Genomic DNA, 20,382 nt, shown 5'->3' with positions numbered 1-20,382 from the left:
AAACAATGCAGAGTACGAGAACTGTCGAGAATTGTCGCCAAATATCTAAAAACTATCCAGCACGACAATTAAAATTAATTTTCGTTCTGATTTCAACTTCTTAAAATTGTGAACAGAAGTTTAAACGATAGAACTCTGTTTAAACATTAAGAAAAAACAATGCAGAATACGAGAACTGTCGAGAATTGTCGCCAGATATCTAAAAACTATCCAGCACGACAATTAAAATTAATTTTCATGCTGATTTCAGCTTCTTAAAATTGTGTACACAAGTTAGAACGTTAGAACTCTGTTTAAACATTAAGAAAAAACAATGGAGAATACGAGAACTGTTGAGAATTGTCGCCAGATATGTAAAAACTATCCAGCACGACAACAAAAATTAATTTTCGGGCTGATTTCAGCTTCTTAAAATTGTGTACACAAGTTAGAACGTTAGAACTCTGTTTAAACATTAAGAAAAAACAATGCAGAATACGAGAACTGTCGAGAATTGTCGCCAGATATCTAAAAACTATCCAGCACGACAATTAAAATTAATTTTCGTGCTGATTTCAGCCTCTTAAAATTGTGTACACAAGTTAGAACGTTAGAACTCTGTTTAAACTTTAAGAAAAAACAATGCAGAATACGAGAACTGTGGAGAATTGTCGCCAGATATGTAAAAACTATCCAGCACGACAACGAAAATTAATTTTCGGGCTGATTTCAGCTTCTTAAAATTGTGTACACAAGTTAGAACGTTAGAACTCTGTTTAAACATTAAGAAAAAACAATGCAGAATACGAGAACTGTCGAGAATTGTCGCCAGATATCTAAAAACTATCCAGCACGAAAATTAAAATTAATTTTCGTGCTGATTTCAGCTTCTTAAAATTGTGTACACAAGTTAGAACGTTAGAACTCTGTTTAAACATTAAGAAAAAACAATGCAGAATACGAGAACTTTGGAGAATTGTCGCCAGATATGTAAAAACTATCCAACACGACAACGAAAATTAATTTTCGTGCTGATTTCAGCCTCTTAAAATTGTGTACACAAGTTAGAACGTTAGAACTCTGTTTAAACATTAAGAAAAAAACAATGCAGAATACGAGAACTGTCGAGAATTGTCGCCAGATATCTAAAAACTATCCAGCACGACAATTAAAATTAATTTTCATGCTGATTTCAGCTTCTTAAATTGTGTACACAAGCTAGAACGTTAGAACTCTGTTTAAACATTAAGAAAAAACAATGCAGAATACGAGAACTGTCGAGAATTGTCGCCAGATATCTAAAAACTATCCAGCACGACAATTAAAATTAATTTTCGTGCTGATTTCAGCTTCTTAAAATTGTGTACACAAGTTAGAACGTTAGAACTCTGTTTAAACATTAAGAAAAAACAATGCAGAATACGAGAACTGTCGAGAATTGTCGCCAGATATGTAAAAACTATCCAGCACGACAACAAAAATTAATTTTCGGGCTGATTTCAGCTTCTTAAAATTGTGTACACAAGTTAGAACGTTAGAACTCTGTTTAAACATTAAGAAAAAACAATGCAGAATACGAGAACTGTCGAGAATTGTCGCCAGATATCTAAAAACTATCCAGCACGACAATTAAAATTAATTTTCGTGCTGATTTCAGCTTCTTAAAATTGTGTACACAAGTTAGAACGTTAGAACTCTGTTTAAACATTAAGATAAAACAATGCAGAATACGAGAACTGTCGAGAATTGTCGCCAGATATCTAAAAACTATCCAGCACGACAATTAAAATTAATTTTTGTGCTGATTTCAGCTCCTTAAAATTGTGTACACAAGTTAAAACGATAGAACTCTGTTTAAAAATTAAGAAAAAACAATGCAGAATACGAGAACTGTCGAGAATTGTTGCCAGATACGTCAAAATTATCCAGCACGACAATTAAATTTAAGTTTCGTGCTGATTTCAGCATTTTAAAATTATGTACACAAGTTTAAACGTTAGAACTCTGTTTAAAAATTAAAAAAAACAATGCAGAATACGAGAACTGTCAAGAATTGTCGCCAGATATCTAAAAACTATCCAGCACGACAATTAAATTAAGTTTTGTGCTGATTTCAGCATTTTAAAATTATGTACACAAGTTTAAACGTTAGAACTCTGTTTAAATATTATAGAAGAACACAGCAGAATACGAGAACTGTCGAGAATTGTCGCCAGATATCTAAAAACTATCCAGCACGACAATTAAAATTAATTTTCGTGCTGATTTCAACCTCTTAAAATTGTGTACACAAGTTTAAACGATAGAACTTTGTTTGATAATTATAGAAAAACACAGATCTATACAAGAACTGTCGAGATTTGTCGCCAGATATGTCAAAACTATCCAGCACGACACATTTTTTTAATGTCGTGCTGATTTCGCGCATTTAAAGTTATATGCACAATTTTAAACGCTAAATCTTTGTTTAAAAACGATGTCAAAGCAAGGATCTATACGAGAAACTACCGAGATATGTCGCCAGAATTGCAATAACTTTCCAGCACGACACATTTTTTCGTGTGTCGTGCTGATTTCGCGCATTTAAGATTATGTGCACAATTTTAGACGCTAGAACTCTGTCAAATAATGATATCAAAGCACAGAACTATACAAGATTTATCGAGAAATGTTGCCTGAATTGTCATAACTACTCAAGACGACACTTTTATTCGAGTGACGTGTTGCTTTCGGGCTCAAAAAATTATTTGGAAATTTTTAATCGCCAGAACTTCGTTTATAAACGGTATTAAAGCACAAAACTATACAAGTATAATTTTTGTTCGAATTGTCATAACTGTGCAGCACGTCACTTTAGATTTAAACCAAAGTATTGTTACAATTAATTCAAAGTAATTTTTTAAGAGATTGAGTTAAAATATCAATTAATATTAATCAATTTCCGTAGAAAAAGTTATGCATAATTATTGCACCAAAAATTACGTATTTTTGTGGATGAATTTCTGCGCATTTTATAAATTTTTGTACAATGTTTTTACCTTCAGAATTTTTCTGCACAATATTTTCCAGAATTATATGTTTTCTGAAATTTTTTGCATTTTAACCAAATTACATAAAATCCTGCAAACTTTTTTGCAGAAGAATTTTGAAGGCGAATACTTTGTACAAAATTCTCTAAAAACTGCAGAAATTCGTGCCCAAAAATATGCAATTTTTTGTGCAGCAATTTTTAATAATTTTTTCCTACGGATTTTTTCTAACGAAAAGTAGTGGCTGTCAATTTTGGTTTATTTTAGTTAAAATTGATGAATAATAGCAACTCAAGCCATTCCCATTTGCTGTTTATCATGGATATAATAAGCTTAATAACAGTAATGTTTTTTTAGAAAAATAGATTTAAAAAATGAAAAGTTTTTAAACAAAAAGTTTGCCTTTAAATAATCGAGTTTTAAAAGTAAACATTAGTAAGATTCTTTGCGTTGTCTTTATATGTGTGTAAAATTTTTAACTCTTATCATAGTTATATTAAATATTGGCCCGAAGTCTATTTACAATCAATGGAATGACTCTCTCAGAATTAAAGTCAAAACTACGAATAAATGAATTTTATTTACAGACTAATGAAGATTTTTTCAAAAAAGTCTATTTTATGTGATTTAAAAATTGGACTTGTCACAAATGTTTTTTTTAGACTATATACATTTTGTGCTATTAGAAATTATGAAATATTTGTTAAGTTTTTGTATTAAAGGCATTCACGAAACTCGTCTGATAAAAAAAATATTGATGCAATTAATAAAAAACTAAAATTAATATATAAATCAACTCGTTATAAATTTGCAAGAAAACTTAGACTAATAACAGAATATGACATATGGAAAGCGGTTAGAACTTTTTGTTACATTATGGTCCATGGATGATGAAACCATATTTTTAAAAATATTATTATCTGCATCTTCTGTCTTTACATTGCGCAATTCGGATACTAATATGTGACGATTTAGTAACAAAATGTATTTAGGCAAATAAATTATTATAATATTTTGTAAAAGAATTTGGTGACTTATATAAATAAGAATTTATAAATCATAATGTTCATAATCTTATTCATTTAACAGAAGATGTAAAGAAATTTAGTTTACTGGATAAATTTAGTTGTTTTCTATTGGAAAGCTGTATGTATAAAATTAAAATGATGTTGAAAACATCAAATAAATCATTATCACAATTCATAAAAAGAATTAACAAATTTGATACTTATTAATGTTATTTTAATGTTATAATAAACTACGATAGAGTTATAATTAAATAAAATCTTAGTTCATGATTTACAAAATCTTAAATTATTTTTTGCTTACTGAGATATGTACGTTACACTTACCAGTTATGATCTGCGATGCCGTTCTATACAGCGCTGGGTCGTTCCACCTCTGTCGCGTTCTGAAAATGAGAAAAAATTGCAATTAAGAATGGCGATAGAAGTTTCTTTCCTAGGCCCACAGTCAACTTCGTGGGCCATGATTAACATATCGCGATCTGCGTTCGAACGAGTATGAGTGTATACGCGTTCGAGCGATTTACGACACAAATTTAACCTAATAAGACTTACCGATTAAATACTTAGCGATAGCACTTGTTGTAGCACTTGCGGCGGCGTGTCGTTCCACATCTGAAAATGACAGGTAAATATGATTTAGAATGATCTGAGGCAGTTTCATTTATCATCCGGATTAACTTCGCGCGACAATTACACGTCACGGAGCCGATACGCCTCGGGATTGCTACTGATTGTCACGGATTCCGCGAGTGAAATAAAGAGAGAACGCTGTTAATATGGCGAAGGGGGTACCTTTCCCGCGCGATCGACTTTGACACGGAATTATTGTCGCATGTATTAATCGCCCGACCGCTCCACATGTCGCGATTTACGCTACGAAAAATAAGCGTTCGCACGAAACACAGTACAAGCTAAATATGCATCATATTTACCGATTAGACGATTTCCGAAGAAGACTCGATCGGGAACTAGTCTGTCCCACGTCCCGTTCCGTTCCGGAAAGAAAGTGAACCCAGCGTCCCGTTCCGTTCCGGAAGTCATGTGAACCCCTATAATAGAGAACCGAATTAAGTTGGCTCGAACCAGAGATGATCATCTCTAGCGCTAACTTCACGCGTCAAGATGAGTGCTTCTGCGATATATATGTATATATATATATATATATACCGTTTTGAACTTTGCGTTTTTCACACTAATAAAGCTAATTATTATTAATTCATGTTTTACAAATTGTAATTACTTTTACATAAAATAAAAAGTATGCATAAATTAAAATATGAGTTAAATCGATCTCCCACATCGATCGATAATTGATTCGATAGATTCGATATTATTAAATAAATTATTTTATCTATACATTAAATTTATATAAAGTAACAGAAAAATATTGTTTTTTTAATAAAAATGTATTTTTTTATTTACAATAATTTTTCCAGTCAGTTTTGGGAACATTGATTCCGTCGCGACGGAACTAACCTTCGGACGAAACTAACCTTGAAAATACCCCCTGTTTGGATTTTACTTGGAAGGAGGTAGTTCAATATAGCAGGTTTAATTAATTAAGAAAGAATGGGATGCGACGACGACGAAACGCATAATATCCAGTTTAAAAAGAAGAAGAAGACGAAACCTTTAAGGAAACGCGAAGCTTCTCGGTTTGAGCGAGGGAGAGGAAATGTCCAAGTTAGGATTCCACATTATTCTGTTTTTAATTAATTGTGTAGCATAGAACTTAGATTAAGAGGAAACTTATTTCAGGGAGAAAGTCGAGGAAACAAAGATCATTCAGAAACTAAGAGATCGGTGTCAATATTGTTGGTTTGGCGTTCGGAGAAACCATTGTATCCAATCTTGACAGTAAGACACTTTTATATACATAATGTTTGTATACATAATAAAAATGAAATATACTATAGATAGGAAAGATGACGCAAGATCTATGTTAATTTAGTCGGATTCCTTTAACATGAAAATTGGAGGAATGGTATGGTTGCGTTGAAAAATACAAAACAAGCCGAATGACGCATACAACACTGGCATTGGAATGCAATTTAACATGAAAAATAATAATGGCGATAAAGCGAAGAAATGTACGTACGACGACGTTTGCTTCTTTCTCTTTTATATATTTTTTTATCGATATTTAATCAGCAATAAGAACATGTATTTTACTGGAATTATTAATCATTGCATTTGTATGTCTTGCATCCTTATGTAACTATTCTTATTTATAGGGTCAAGTATATAGAAAAAGAATTGTTGAAATGCAATAGTAAAAATAATAACGATGCAGTGAATAGTACCAATAATAATAAGGAATCATATTGCTTGCCAGAGGAAGCAGCGTTGCACGCAGTACCAGAACATTTGAGGCAGAGCTTAACTAGTTGTAGCGAGAAAATGCATTTGAATTGAATGCTGTTTGCTTCTTTTGGTATTCCAGAAGTCGATCTTGGCATAGAGTGAGTACATTTATATTACAATTATACAATAAATATTTTTTAAATGTTAAATATATATTGCATGCAGGTATATGGAAATAATTAATTAAAGTTAAAATAACATCAAATAATGATTTAACTTTATTTATTGTTGTACAGTTTTTAAAACATAAGTTTTATAATCAATATTTTCCTTAAAAGCGCAATTAATTTTCAGAACCAAAATTCGTAACATTGAAGCTGCAGAGGAGGCAAAATTAAAACTTCTTTTGGGATAGACACAGAAAAAAAGATAGGCCCTCACTGTTTGTGCCTACAAATATGGCTGTGAATTTTGTGCAACACAACAGACGTATGGATTTTATTCTCTTTATCATTTTTCATAGATAGGATTGGATTATTATACCAGAACAAGTAGAAAAAACTTAATATATAATTTCCATTTTTAAGTAAAAAATGTTATTTTAATTAAACTGATATAAAGTTTACATTAAAAAAATATTTACAACTTATTATTTTGATATTTCATACTTATATTTCTATATGGTTTATGAATTTTATAATAATTAGGTATATATTTTATTACAGATGGCTATAGCAACACTTTTCTAATTATTAAATAGAAAACAAGGAATTTGATCTTTGAAATATTTGAAGAATTGGATTTGTCATTGACATTAGGTAGAGACTGCTGGAGTAATTGTATTAAAAAATGGATGTAGGAAACAGACAAGCGAGAAAATTTGAGGAGTGATTTTGGTCCAACAGCAGGAATGTCAGGCGAATTATGTTAATGGTAACTTAGTATGACATTTTACATAATAAACATAATATGCATCTCTCATAAGTTGCACTTTTAATCATTTTTTAACTTTGTTCTGTTGATTAATCGTTTTGTTTTTTCCCTCGTCAACTTCCTTTTTTTAAAGCTAGAAAGAGAGCCAGCGTAGCTACGATGTCTCGGCCAATGGGTAGTACACAGGATATGACAAAGGTGAATTATCTAGTTTTTAGCTTTGAATTTTTACTTTTATAAAGCTTGTATTTCTATGGGATTTTTCAATGTGGTTATTCTTTTACGTTTTGCACTACTAACACAATGATGCGTATAAAAATTACCTGTATTTATTTTTTATTTTTTATTTTTCATATTGCCTACATTTTTTTATCTTGTGCTTTATAGAGAACATCTTTTTATTTAATAATTATAAAAGTGTTGCTATAGCCATCTGTAATAAAATATATACCTAATTATTATAAAATTCATAAACCATACAGAAATATGAAATATCAAAATAAGATAGCGAAATTCTGTTTCCGGATGTATGATTCACAGGAGGCCATCTTTTAGCTCCAAATTCCTTGAAATGGGAGATAAAAAAACTAGATTGTACCGAGTTAGTAATATTATTGTGGATTTAGATCTCTTTTTTATAAATATATCTTGCGCTAGTATTTAAAATATCTATTAATCTTTATGATATAATTATATGATATAGTTTTAGATAGTTAAATTATTATAAATTATTATAAATATAATTTATACTTTTTTTCCAAAGTACATATATTTGTTCTAAAATCTTAAAAGTGTATGCTTATGAGTTTTCACATTTTTAAATTATTTTAAATAGGTGAAAAATTGATCGTATACGAGATATGTACATATTTATGATTGTACCTATATGATTGTATATATTTATGATTGTACACATTATCCTTTTTTTACATATTAGTACTGTAAGAATCTTAAGGTATAACTATCAAATGTCTATTTAAAAATTTAAGAGAAATCTTTATTGAATATTTTTTAAATATTTTTAATCAAAGCTTAATATCATCAATGAATTACGGGATATTTTTGAACAAGCTGAATCTTGTCGTAGCTCCAGGGAAGAAATAATAACACGCGACTGAGTCATTCAAACTGCCAAAGTATAATAAATTATGCAACAAGTGATAACGAGATTTGACGGACATAAAGGAAATGGAGGAAGAGGCGAAGGCAGTTTCTCCTAAAATTTTTGATAATAAAAATATTTATTCTTAGAGAAGATTAAGGTAATAAATTTTTTGTTAGTTTCTTTTTTACTATTTTATTAAATTATATAAGATTGTAATTTTTTTCAGCACAAAATCACATTCTTTTCAATTAAAACGACGAAGAAGAAGACTAATATGGTCTATGATACTAAGTATTCTGTTCTTTCTCCTCTTCCAAATGATTCGCAGAATAAGAAATATTTAAATCAAACTTTTACCGTACATTGGGATGTAAAACTCACATTTTTCCTATCACTTTATCATAACAGATCATCTCTGCACGTCGTTGAGCAAAATACGTTGGATCTGCAAAACACAAATATGAGCAACTTCATGTCACCTAACTTGCTTCATAAATCTTACGTATTTGCAATATACATGTGCGAAGATATTTAAACCGACTCGAATCAAGTATACAATTTGAGTAAATATATTTTGAAAATTGTATATCTTACCATCAGCTACGCGCAGATAATGAACCAAGTAGCACGTAAAGCTGTAAAAACGCTGCGATAACGTTGTTGCAGTTTAAATTGCAGCATTTTTGGTCTAGCACAGTTACTGCCACTACATTATTGCAACGTTTTGACAATGTTGTAGCAGCAAAAATAGGACAACATTTTTAGATTTTAAACATGTTGGTATTTACTAACTACGCATTCTTTGTTTTTATACATTTAATTTCTTTATGTTAAATATAAAATTGTGAGTGAGATTTATTGTAATTTACTCAACATTAGTTAGAAGACGACGGACGATTCACGACTCAAATTTCCAAAAGTTACAGCAGGAATCCGGTAACAAGAAAAAATGCATTACCAAAGAAGGAAAAATGCACTACATTCCAGGAAACAAAAAGATAACGGAGAGAAGACGACGGACGATTACCATTATGAGAGATTTAAAAAAGCAATTCAGACAATTTTGAATTAAACTTGTATAATTAAATATGTTATAGTTTTTTAATGCATATAAGTAAACGTCGATCATTTTTTACATTAGATATATTTCTACATCAGATGTTTTTTTAATTGTAATTTAAATTAAGAATCAAGAAAAAATAATCAGGGAACAATACAATATTATAAAGAAGAAAACGATAAAAAATTTGACTTCCAATAGCTTAAGCAACAAAAATTATCCTATTTTATTGTTTTAGATAATAATTTTTAAATGAATAAGTGGATGTAAAAAAACTTACACGAATATTTATTAAAGTTTTATTAGTGTAGTAAAAAATTTCATTTAAGAATCGGTTTCATGCTCGATTCTCTAGTCAATAGACACAAATTTCTAAATTATTTTATTCATGTACAAGATATATGAATAAATGGTCACTTACTTTTTTTAAATGTATATCTAGCACGGAAGAGACCCAAAAAGTCATGCACATTACCTACGGGATTCATAGATATTTGACTACATAGTTTAATATGTACATTTTGTGCACATAGAGGGCGCTGATGGATGAAAACATCTAAAACGACGCGATGTCATCGCGGCGATGACCGCTCTCCACCGCTCTCTCAGGTTCCTCTCTGCCTAAAATGACGGGATGATCATTTCTCAGGTTCCTCCAGGGTATGCGCACTCCCTCTTGTAAAAACAGGCGACGATTTTCAGCGCCTCTATCGCTGTCCCCGGAAACCATCGAACTAAATGCGATCACGTGACTAGTCGCGCTACGTTCAAATCGCATGTATATATATGCACGTATATATATTTACATGCATTTTTAATTGTGGTTCATACAAGAACAATCAATATCATTTTGTAGTCAAAATAGATTGTGCTATATAATCTATAATAAAGTACAGTAAGAAAATTTTTGTAATGCAATAATACAATATATGATATTTTGACTACAAAGTGTAATAAATTGTTCTCGCATGAAAACTAACTTTAAAATTAAGATTTTTATATAAAATTAAGATTATTAAAAATTTATAATATAAATATTTTTATTTTTATTTCTATATTTTATTATAATTATATATACATTTAAATAAATTTTCTTTATTCTTTTTGTCACAAAGATTTCTCTACATTATAATAAAATTACTAGTATAAGCAAATTAATTAAAAATATAAACAAAATAATTAAAATTAAATTTTCTTTCTATACACAATAAATTTGTATACTTCTTATATTAATATTTTATACAATTGCAACAAATTTTTCCGTCCCACTTTACAGACTGCGGACTGTCGGATACCTTATTTATATAATATCCGGTGTGGTTAAAAAATTTGATGCAAAGCATATAATGGCTGTATTCTAAAATTCACTGTTTGTACTGAAAATGTATAGTATACATAATGTGAACTATAGATTTTCAGTTCTTGCAATGTAATTTGGAATACAGCCAAAATGCAACCACAGCATCATGTAACATTTCACACAACCATTCACAATACAAATTTTATACATAAATTTACGTATTATATATATTTGTGAATATGTTTCTCTTGCAAATGAATTCAAGAATCGAGCCCCAGAGTTATCTCTCTGATCCTACTAAAAAACACGCCGGCAGTTAAGGGTTAAAAAATGATTATATATAAATAACTACAAAAAATTATTATAAATATTACTTCAATTACCTTTTTCGTTCAGAGAATTGCTTTTCAAAACTGTAGAGCCTTTGAGAGCCTTTTATAACGTCCAGCTCGTTACACACTGTTGTTACACACTGGTTAGCACAAGTTATCACAACTGATCACAACCGTTGACTGTTATGGACCGTTAACACGTAGCCAGCATCAACGGTTGACAACGGTTGTCTAGCAACGGTCGATAGTGCTGCCGACTATCGCTGTCCCCGTTCACTAAAACCAATAGAACTTCCGTCCCCACTAAAGTAATAGGAGTGCGCATACCCTGGGTTCCTCTCTGTTATGAATCTCTCGGAATCGTAGATACACGTAGACAGCCTCAAGATAGGATTGTTGTTGAGTTTTTCGCTGTTCTTAGATTCTTTCCTCTTCTGTAATTATCCATCGTATGTCATAACACGTATTTTAAAATGGAGAGAAATATTAGCAAGATACTTGACATATCGTGGAGATTCGGAGGTGAGGTAATAGTATATATGTTATAGACAAGTATGGATGTGCCACTTTATATTTTTTGATTTTTCATGTCTCGCATGAATTCGAAATTTTTAATGCTAAAAGATACAAATTTTTATCAAGTTAAATTTTTATTAGAAAATCTGCTAAATAAGAAATAAATATATTCTATTTTTTAATTGTAATTTGCTATTGGTACAAAATTGTACATTTTTATTTTAAATCCTTACCTTTAATTAATTTTAAGAATAATTGATAATAAACAAGATAATTTAATGTGACAACTTATGCAAATTTCCAAGTGCATTCTTATTTATAATAGATAATGTATTCTCATAATATCAATCATTAATGAATGCTATTTTATTTCTTCTAGTGACTGCAGCAAGTAATGATTCCAACAATATCGCAAATCATTTCTACAACTTAAATTATGTCTTGATAATGATGGTAAAGTTAAGAATGTATTTACTGAGATGACAATAGGGCAGTTTTATAAATTTTTGCACGACTTGGAAAAGGCAAAATGTAATCTTGATTTGTTGGTATAATTGAAATATTTCAATAATGTTATATATAAATATTACCTATGTTAAGATATATTTAGAAGCAATTGTTTATTGAAAGTTTTTTATACATTTTCTTGTCATCTGTACATTATTTAAAATAAAAATATTATTATTTAAGAATAGAAATTTGGTTTATCTCTAATAAGATAATTCTTTAAATAATATTACTGTTAGATAATTTTGTCAACGTCATAATCTTAATGTCATAGGTCCTTGTTGATTATTTTGAACTTAAAATGTATGGCTCAGTCTATACTCACTAGGAAATTATAGTATGGGAAATTAAGTCACCTAAGGAACTGTATATATTATTCAGATTTTCTATTTATTAATTTTCATCATATATAGAATGCTTGAGTGAATCAAAACTACAGCTTTGAAGCAAAAACAAAAACATTTTACATAAAAATTTATTTTATAAAAATTGAATAATTCCAATTTTCTGATGTTGTATTTGTGAAAGTGTGTCTGTGTGCGTGTGTGTGTGTGTATAATTGTATGAAGATTGTGTGCAATCTAATTTTATTCATTAAAAAATTTCCATTTTTATGTTTTCAGTTTGGGTCTCATGCCTCTTATATATATTTTAAAAATATAAATTTTGATACAATAAATAATTAAATAAAGAGCTTTAATAATTTTAACAAAAAAGTTGATCAACTTTAATAACTACATTAGATTTGTGTGTATTTTTTTGTTTATGATGTAACAATTAACTCATGGATCCTATTATATAACAATACATGTATAAATAATGGTCAATTAAATTATATTGATAAGAATTTTTTAAACAAATGTTCTCTCTGTAAACATATATCAAACTGTTATAAATATTTGATTAAAACTTAATCGAAAGATTGGGTGACTAATAATTATCTTATAAAATTACTTTTCCTCCCATTTTTTTTTTAAGTATATACAGACTTTATATCTCATACTTTATCGAGTAATAAAAATATTATACAATTCATTATATTCCCTTGAAACAACGTATTATCAATATCCATGCTGCATGCCAAATATCTCGATTTTCATGCAGGCTTGGTCGTGAAGAATGTATGATCTGAAAGCAATATAAAATAAATTTTGTATAGTTAAGTATAAAGATTTCTATTTGCGAAGTAACGACTGTGCATATTGTCTGTAGATATGTATAAAAAAATAAGTGCGATAGGTTTTATAAGAAACAAAATGAGTGTGTCAACAGCAAATACAAAAGTGAGAAACTTTATTTTATTTTTGAACAATATACATTCGTGGTTGTTCATTCATATTTTCGATTTAACAAAATCATGTAGTCATCACAATTAAGAACATTAAGAAATAATTCAACAATCAAAATGTTATATTTTGTGGCAATAAATATAAAAAAGAAAAGTTTCAAACATATTTTGTTAGTTAACAATAAAACATTATTATCAGATGCTTATATACTATAAAACCTGCAAAAACTTCTATAACAAGACTATAAAATATCGTAAGTGTAAATGTTTAATATTTATTATATGCATTTTACATATTTTATTTGGAATGACTTTGGCCCAGTTATTTTAGATTTGATTCTAGTACACATATTTTATATACCAACAATATAATTTTATTTAAAAAATAGAAAATTGTTATATTGTGTAAAAAATGAAGTAACTCAGATATAAAGTTCGTCACTTTAATACTGTGCTATAAAATACTATTAAGAATCAAATTAGCGAAAATGAGAATGATGAGCCGTGTATCAAGCGCATTCCAAGCAATAAATATATCAATAGCTATTTTTAACAGAGTAATAGTACAATATATTCGTCCCTTGGTATTTTTAAAATTCACGCATTTGAACGAACATGTTAGAGTAGATACCCGTTTGAAAAAAATTGGTCTTGTGAAAAGGTCCTACAACAGGATTGACAGTCTAAATGCCTTGCGTCTAGCAGGAAGTGGACTGAATACAGCACCTCTCTTTGATTATTAGGTTCTGCTAATGCTATTGCGGATTTTGCTTGTTCGGATGATGAGCTCTCTTGTGGTTTCAGTGCACCTAGTTGCAAGGACTTGCTCTTTCTGCTTTTTCCTGAATGGATTCTAACACTGGTTGAATTGCACCGAGCACGGTCGTTTTGGACGGTTCTGCAGACCAACATTGTTCCATTAAACGTCCAACACTCTTCATCAAACTGTGGCAGTCTCTCAGGGCCTAAGACCTCTAATATATGAATATGTTGCTTAACCGCTTCTTGTAATGTGAATACGACTAAAATAATTGAGATAAATAATAACTTGAATTAGCAAACATCTGCTAAGTCAGCTAAAAGAATGTTTATACATTCTTTAGTATTGCTGAATTATTTTAAAATTTTTTATAGAGAAATTTCAATGTAATTTTTTATTGTAAATATAAAATTATTTTTTTATTGTAACATATAAAATTATTTTTTTAGCGCATAAATCTAGTAATCAAGCATGTCTAAGAAAAATAAATTGCTTATACTACTGGCAACTTGCTATATATTTGTCTTTAATGATTTCAAATATACCGATAGTGTAACAATGTATTTTATATATATATGGTATCGCTAGCATTTAACAGCAAGATACACATTAAAGTTATCTCACATGATACTAATATTACAGCATTGTGTGATGTTTTATTTAATTACGATGGTAATATAACACAATAGTACAAATTTTTGACAATTTTAAAGTTGATGCCAATTGTTGGTAAGTTACTACCAAAAATTGTCAGATAAAGGCATTAATGTTCTCAATAAATGCAAACTCAATTATAATTCTGATTGCAACAATGCTAGTAACAATACAGATACGTTATCTGAAAATATCTAATACTGGTTTAATCTTTCTTTTTCTATAGATAACGAAGTATTACCTTTTCGTACGCTTGTCCATATTGTTCCTTGTTATGAAATTGTTCAAATGCATACGGTAATCGAACCTTCCCAGCACATATGTACCAAAACAAGATGCCAAAGGCATAGACATCGACACTGCTATCGTAATGGCCAGATAGGAGTTCTGGTGCCATGTGGATTGGCGTTCCTACGATGCTGCCTGACATCATAGCTTCGGTAATACAAAATCCGAGATCGGTTAATTTAGCCCTGTTTTCCATATCAAGTAAGACATTCTTTAGTTTGATATCACGATGAACCAAGCCTTGTGAATGAAGATAGCGTATTCCCTCTAGCACGTCTATCGCTATTTGTATACGCTCCAGCCACAAGAGACCAGCATGTATACCACAATATAAATCACGACATAATCGATCGGTGATTAAGAGAACTGCAGTGCCCAATCCGAATCCTCCGCCGTACGATTGGTCGATAACAGATCCGCGAAGTTTCACTATCCTTTTGTGATCTGGTATTGACCTGGTATAGTAAACCTCCATCGCAAGATCGTTCCAATGCCTCTCGTCCGGAGGAACAACGGATTTTACCGCGCACGGTCCCGGTGCTCCGCCCCAACCATCGCAAGCAAACACCACACCATACTGTCCTCTGCCAATCTCCTTGGTGTAATGAGGAATGCCAAAGCGAATCGCATCCATCATCGACGTGGATTCCAACGCGAGTTTAGCTAGCTTAGGCGCATAATACTTTCGTATAGCTATCCTTTGCTCCTCGGTCCTTTCTAGCTTCCCTGAATAATAGTTCTCCAGAGACTTCAAGGCAGTTTGAAAAGCGTCATGTGATGATTTCAGTTTATCTCTAAACTGTGTGGAAATTGTTTTTGCAAGTCTCGCTGCCGACAAGGAATTGAGAATATCAATAGTAACCTTCCGCCTCCAAGCCGCGTTCAAAGTCGGAGTGGGTGTCCATGGCAGCGGTAACGACTTGAAGAGCTGTCTCAATCTTTCCAAGAACGAATGCACCAACGATGGCGACGAATTATGCAATTCCACATTGTACGCCGCGGAGAGTATTTGCTTCAAGGCATCGCTAGCCAACAAGCTACTATCGTGTTCGTAAGTCTTTTCGAGACTTATTAAGCAACGTTGAAGAGTCCCGATAAAAGTTTCTCGAAGACAGTTGACCGAGTTTACGAGTTCTTTTGCTACTTTCTCGCCCAAACGGCCTAGCACGAATCGTTGAACTTCCGATGTTGCGACGCGAACAGTAACTGTCCACTCTGTTCGTTCACCGTTATCGAAAGAAACGGTCTGATATGGGAAAATATCACCAGTAGAATCTAATATATCGTCCTTCATCTCCTGAATAATACATTGTATTAACTCAGTTAATTCCACCTGTTGCTCATTAACAACCTTCATTAGACTAGCATAAAGTTCATTTTCCTTCTGTTGGGCGTACTGTATCCTTCTAGGAGTGATCTGTATCTTTCGTGCCATGTCAAACGCACTTAAAATAAATTTACGTAAACTGGTCGTGTGTATCTCATTCAAATAAGTGCTTGCATTGATCAGGTAGCTTTGCAAGCAGGCACGCGTAAAGTGAAGAACGCGGTCCGTTTTTTTGCATGAATCCACTAGATCACTCGAGTTATTAACGTATCGCTCGCCGACAAGCCACGTTAATTGATGAACCTCTACGGACTCTTCCATCCCTAGGAACCCTAAATTGCTCAACTGATCTAACCACGTTAGACCGAGTGAATTCATTTTGTCAATATTAATACTATCATCACTCTTAGACTCCTTGGATACGTTCGGCACTTCTATACGATTTTGCAGACTATGCTGCTCAGACTCAGTCAATTCTGCATCTGTGCCGTCCAACAGAACGTTAGGTAATGATGATATGAATAAAATCGGATTATATGGATAAGTATCTTTCAAATCTCTCAATTCTTCCAAATTTTCCTCGGTCAATGGGTGCTCTCCGAGAGCATAAAGAAATATAGGTAAAATTTTCAGTAAGCCTTTAGCGAGAATTTTTACTACATCACTGTTAGGGACAACAAATATTTGAACGCCTTCCTTCAGTATCGCTTGATCTAACTTCACTTCCAGCACTGTAGGACAATTGATATCTTCGTTTGTCGATTTTTCCAGATCTTCGAGAGGGAGCGTGCTCCATGACTTTTCGTTTGCCTGTAGCGTCTCGACTACTTCGTATTCTAAACCTAATGTAAGACTGACATGATTTGTATGACCATAAGTAATTTTGATCCATCTCCATGTGTCATTGGATAGTGGCAAAATATCAGCGCAGAGCAAATTATTAACCAGTGAGGCTTTGGCTTTGTTGTCCTGCCCAAAAATGACTATTGCAGGGAAATTATCAAGGATGTGTGTTATTCTATCCAAGGTCAGCGGAGGTAATAGTTCCTCGATAATATTCTCTACAAGGAAATATCATAGGTATAAGTTGGGTCAGTAACATAACATAAAATTTATTGAATTAAATGTCAATTATGGATGGATAATTACCTCCAGGGAAAAAGTTTTCGAGTTTTATGACTTCTAGTGTACGCTGTGTCTCCTCAAGTATATGACATAGCTGATTCCTGTTCCGCTGATACCTCTTGAATTCTTGTGGTAAGTTGCTTACCATTTTTCTCACGTTATTTTAGTCATGTATACATTCCACAAAATGATCATACCCTATAAACATATTATCAAACAGTTAAGAAAGTCATAAAATAATTTCTTGCAATAGTTCTGTGAAATTGGATTTGAAAATATAATACTCATTTGCAGCAACAACATCATAACTTAAATATCATTTTTAATTTGATAAAAATTTATCTATTGATTACAAAAGAATAAAAGTACCATCGACACTTCAAACACACATACCACACACACATACACATACAGTGTGTATTAAATTTCTCGTGAAAATTTTTCTTTTTGAACGAAATTAAAAAAATGACAATGTTCAGCATATATTATTGTTGTAGTAGCAAATGAGAGACAAGTACTGCAACAATGCGCTAAATCAGCACATAAGTCAGCGTTTAGTTTTCGAATTCCGAATGAAATGGAACAGGTTATAGCGGTGCATGCAAATTTATCAGCGCGACAACACGCATATATCTATGATAGAGCTACGAGACATAGATGTAAACAACGTTTGTCAAGTTGAATCACGTCCAAGAATAGTGATTAAGGCGGGGAATATCGGGCTAACTAAAAATCTTTCTCGGCATTTTATCAGACGGGGGATTTCTCTCGCGGCGGCTACCCGGCTGTCATCGCCCCGCGATGTCAGCTCCGCTCTGCTCGTCGTCCCTGTCGCGAACATTGTTTTTCCGCGTGACCGAGAGACCGGCGTAGAATCCAGAAGTGCTCATCGCGCGAGCAACTCCTCGGCTGCTCACCAGCATAGGATCTCCCACGGCCATACGAGCGCGAGGGGAAGATCGCCACCAGGTCTACCACCAGGTCATCCGAGCACAGGCAATCCGGACAATAGCTCACGCGCGATCACCGCGTATCGCGTATCGAGGCATTCGAGACGTACGTCGCCGACGCATGATGCCGACTGGGCCTGGGGCGGCTGGGGCCTGGGGCGCCTGGGCTCGAGTTTGAGTCTTGAGTGGCTGAAACGCGCGCGGCGCCGCTGCCGCCAGCGGCACGCGTCGCGTCGTCGCAACATGGCAACTCTTGGCGAGGAGCTATGCGCGCGATAAGATGCACCACGTCGTGCGGGATTTACTTACACGCGCGAATTCAATGAAAGCTTTTTTATTAAAATTCGAATGGATGACTGTCTCTCCCTCGAAAGAGGGAGGAAGAATCAAGCCATTGTGACTGTAGTTTTAAAGGCTTTGACCAAAAAAATGACGCAAATTTGACTGATATGATTGATATTGTCATAATTGATATTGTTGTTACTTTTGAAAGAACCATATCCCGAATGTCCTATTACCCGGTCTGATTAACGAACTTGATCGCGAACATAAATGGCAAGCTGTCGTAACACATCTGTCGTCATTTCGACTGACGGATGTCGGAATGACCACAAATCTCCTGCCTCTGTTTCGCCCCGAGTGTCTCAGCGACCGGATGATTGAGATATTTATTGAATTTTATAGGCGCGTACAGATAATATAAACACGTACATTGTATATAAATGTAATTGACGACTTACGATATGCGTTATCTTTCCGACGACCGCTCTCTCGCTACGCTCTCATCATTCGCGAGAAGCTGAAGCTTTATATTTAACGCGTGAATTTCCTTTTCGCCCATCATCGTCATCCGATCGATTAAATATTCTTATCCGATTTTACCGGCTTGCCACCAATCGTTACTGCTTAAGTATTCATTTACGGATATGAATTGCTAAACGCCGACGGCAGACCTCCGTTTCAGTGGGACAGCGCACTGTCTCATTAATTAATATATGTAACGTGTATATCGTCTGCACACTTTCACGTTCGCGAGGACACGCGAACCGAGAAAGAAGAACGTAAACAAGACTCCCTCATTCGCGGATAGATAATGCGGTACGCGGTGGCAACACGGCGTACGACACACTTTGCGTTTTTAGGTGCCAAGCCCACAGTAGTGGCCTCCCAAGCTAATCTTCCCGCTCCATTAAGTCCCCTTTGTCTCTTAAATCGAACGATACGCGATAATCGTGGTCTGCAAATAGCCGGCAGAAGTATAGAAAAGTTGCCGACATGCGAATTTACATTTCACGTTACTTATATACATTGCAGCACACTCGGCCGAACGCGAAAGCGCGAAGGATTGCGAGAGTCGCTGATCTGACCACGACCAAAGTTTGATTAACTCGATCGACAGAATTGCCCATTAATGAAATTCATGATTACTTATAATTATGTCGTCTCTAATTTAATTATTCCTTTTTAACAAGAAATTCATAATTCCTCAGATTGCCGAACGGACATTGCAGATCGAGTGTTAGCTGCAAATTTTGTCAGCAGAATGCCAAGAGAAATGTAACAAGAAGAGTAACAAAGTTTAATAGTAGATTGACTATAGAAACCAAGTAGAAAATTTCTCGTTTCATAACCGCTTAATAATATAACAAACTCTGCTGATAGTCCATTGTCAAAAGATCTATTAATAGAATGACTTTTTTTTAATACAAACGTGATTTGCAATACTAATCACGAAACTGTTGACAGCTGAATACGAAATGTAGATTTTCCTGACAAACGACTCATCGAGTCATTAAGTTAATGGGAGTGGTCTTGAAGTACTCTCAACATAACAAATATTGAAACGTACATGAAAAATTATTAGTTTCGATTTAATATTTTAGGAAACGGTTTATAT

General features: G+C 32.8%; 1 protein-coding gene and 2 pseudogenes across 1 annotated transcript; 2 read left to right on the top strand and 1 right to left on the bottom strand.

The window, feature by feature from the left end:
* Positions 1-5,476: 5,476 nt before the first annotated feature.
* On the top strand, positions 5,477-6,867 carry LOC118648556 (annotated as a pseudogene).
* Positions 6,868-11,334: 4,467 nt separating this feature from the next.
* Positions 11,335-12,189, top strand: LOC118648555 (COMM domain-containing protein 7-like). Its single transcript, XM_036294890.1, is given in 3 exon segments — positions 11,335-11,592; positions 11,966-11,995; positions 11,998-12,189. Coding segments are annotated over 3 exon segments (222 nt in total). The 5' UTR covers positions 11,335-11,543; the 3' UTR covers positions 12,141-12,189.
* A 1,774-nt stretch (positions 12,190-13,963) lies between these two features.
* On the bottom strand, positions 13,964-18,590 carry LOC118648557 (annotated as a pseudogene).
* Positions 18,591-20,382: the final 1,792 nt, after the last annotated feature.

Source organism: Monomorium pharaonis, unplaced genomic scaffold (genome assembly GCF_013373865.1).
Source record: "Monomorium pharaonis isolate MP-MQ-018 unplaced genomic scaffold, ASM1337386v2 scaffold_510, whole genome shotgun sequence".
Lineage (NCBI taxonomy): Eukaryota > Metazoa > Arthropoda > Insecta > Hymenoptera > Formicidae > Monomorium > Monomorium pharaonis.
The sequence above is the reverse complement of the archived record's forward strand: the minus strand, read 5'-3'. Positions and strand labels throughout refer to the sequence as shown.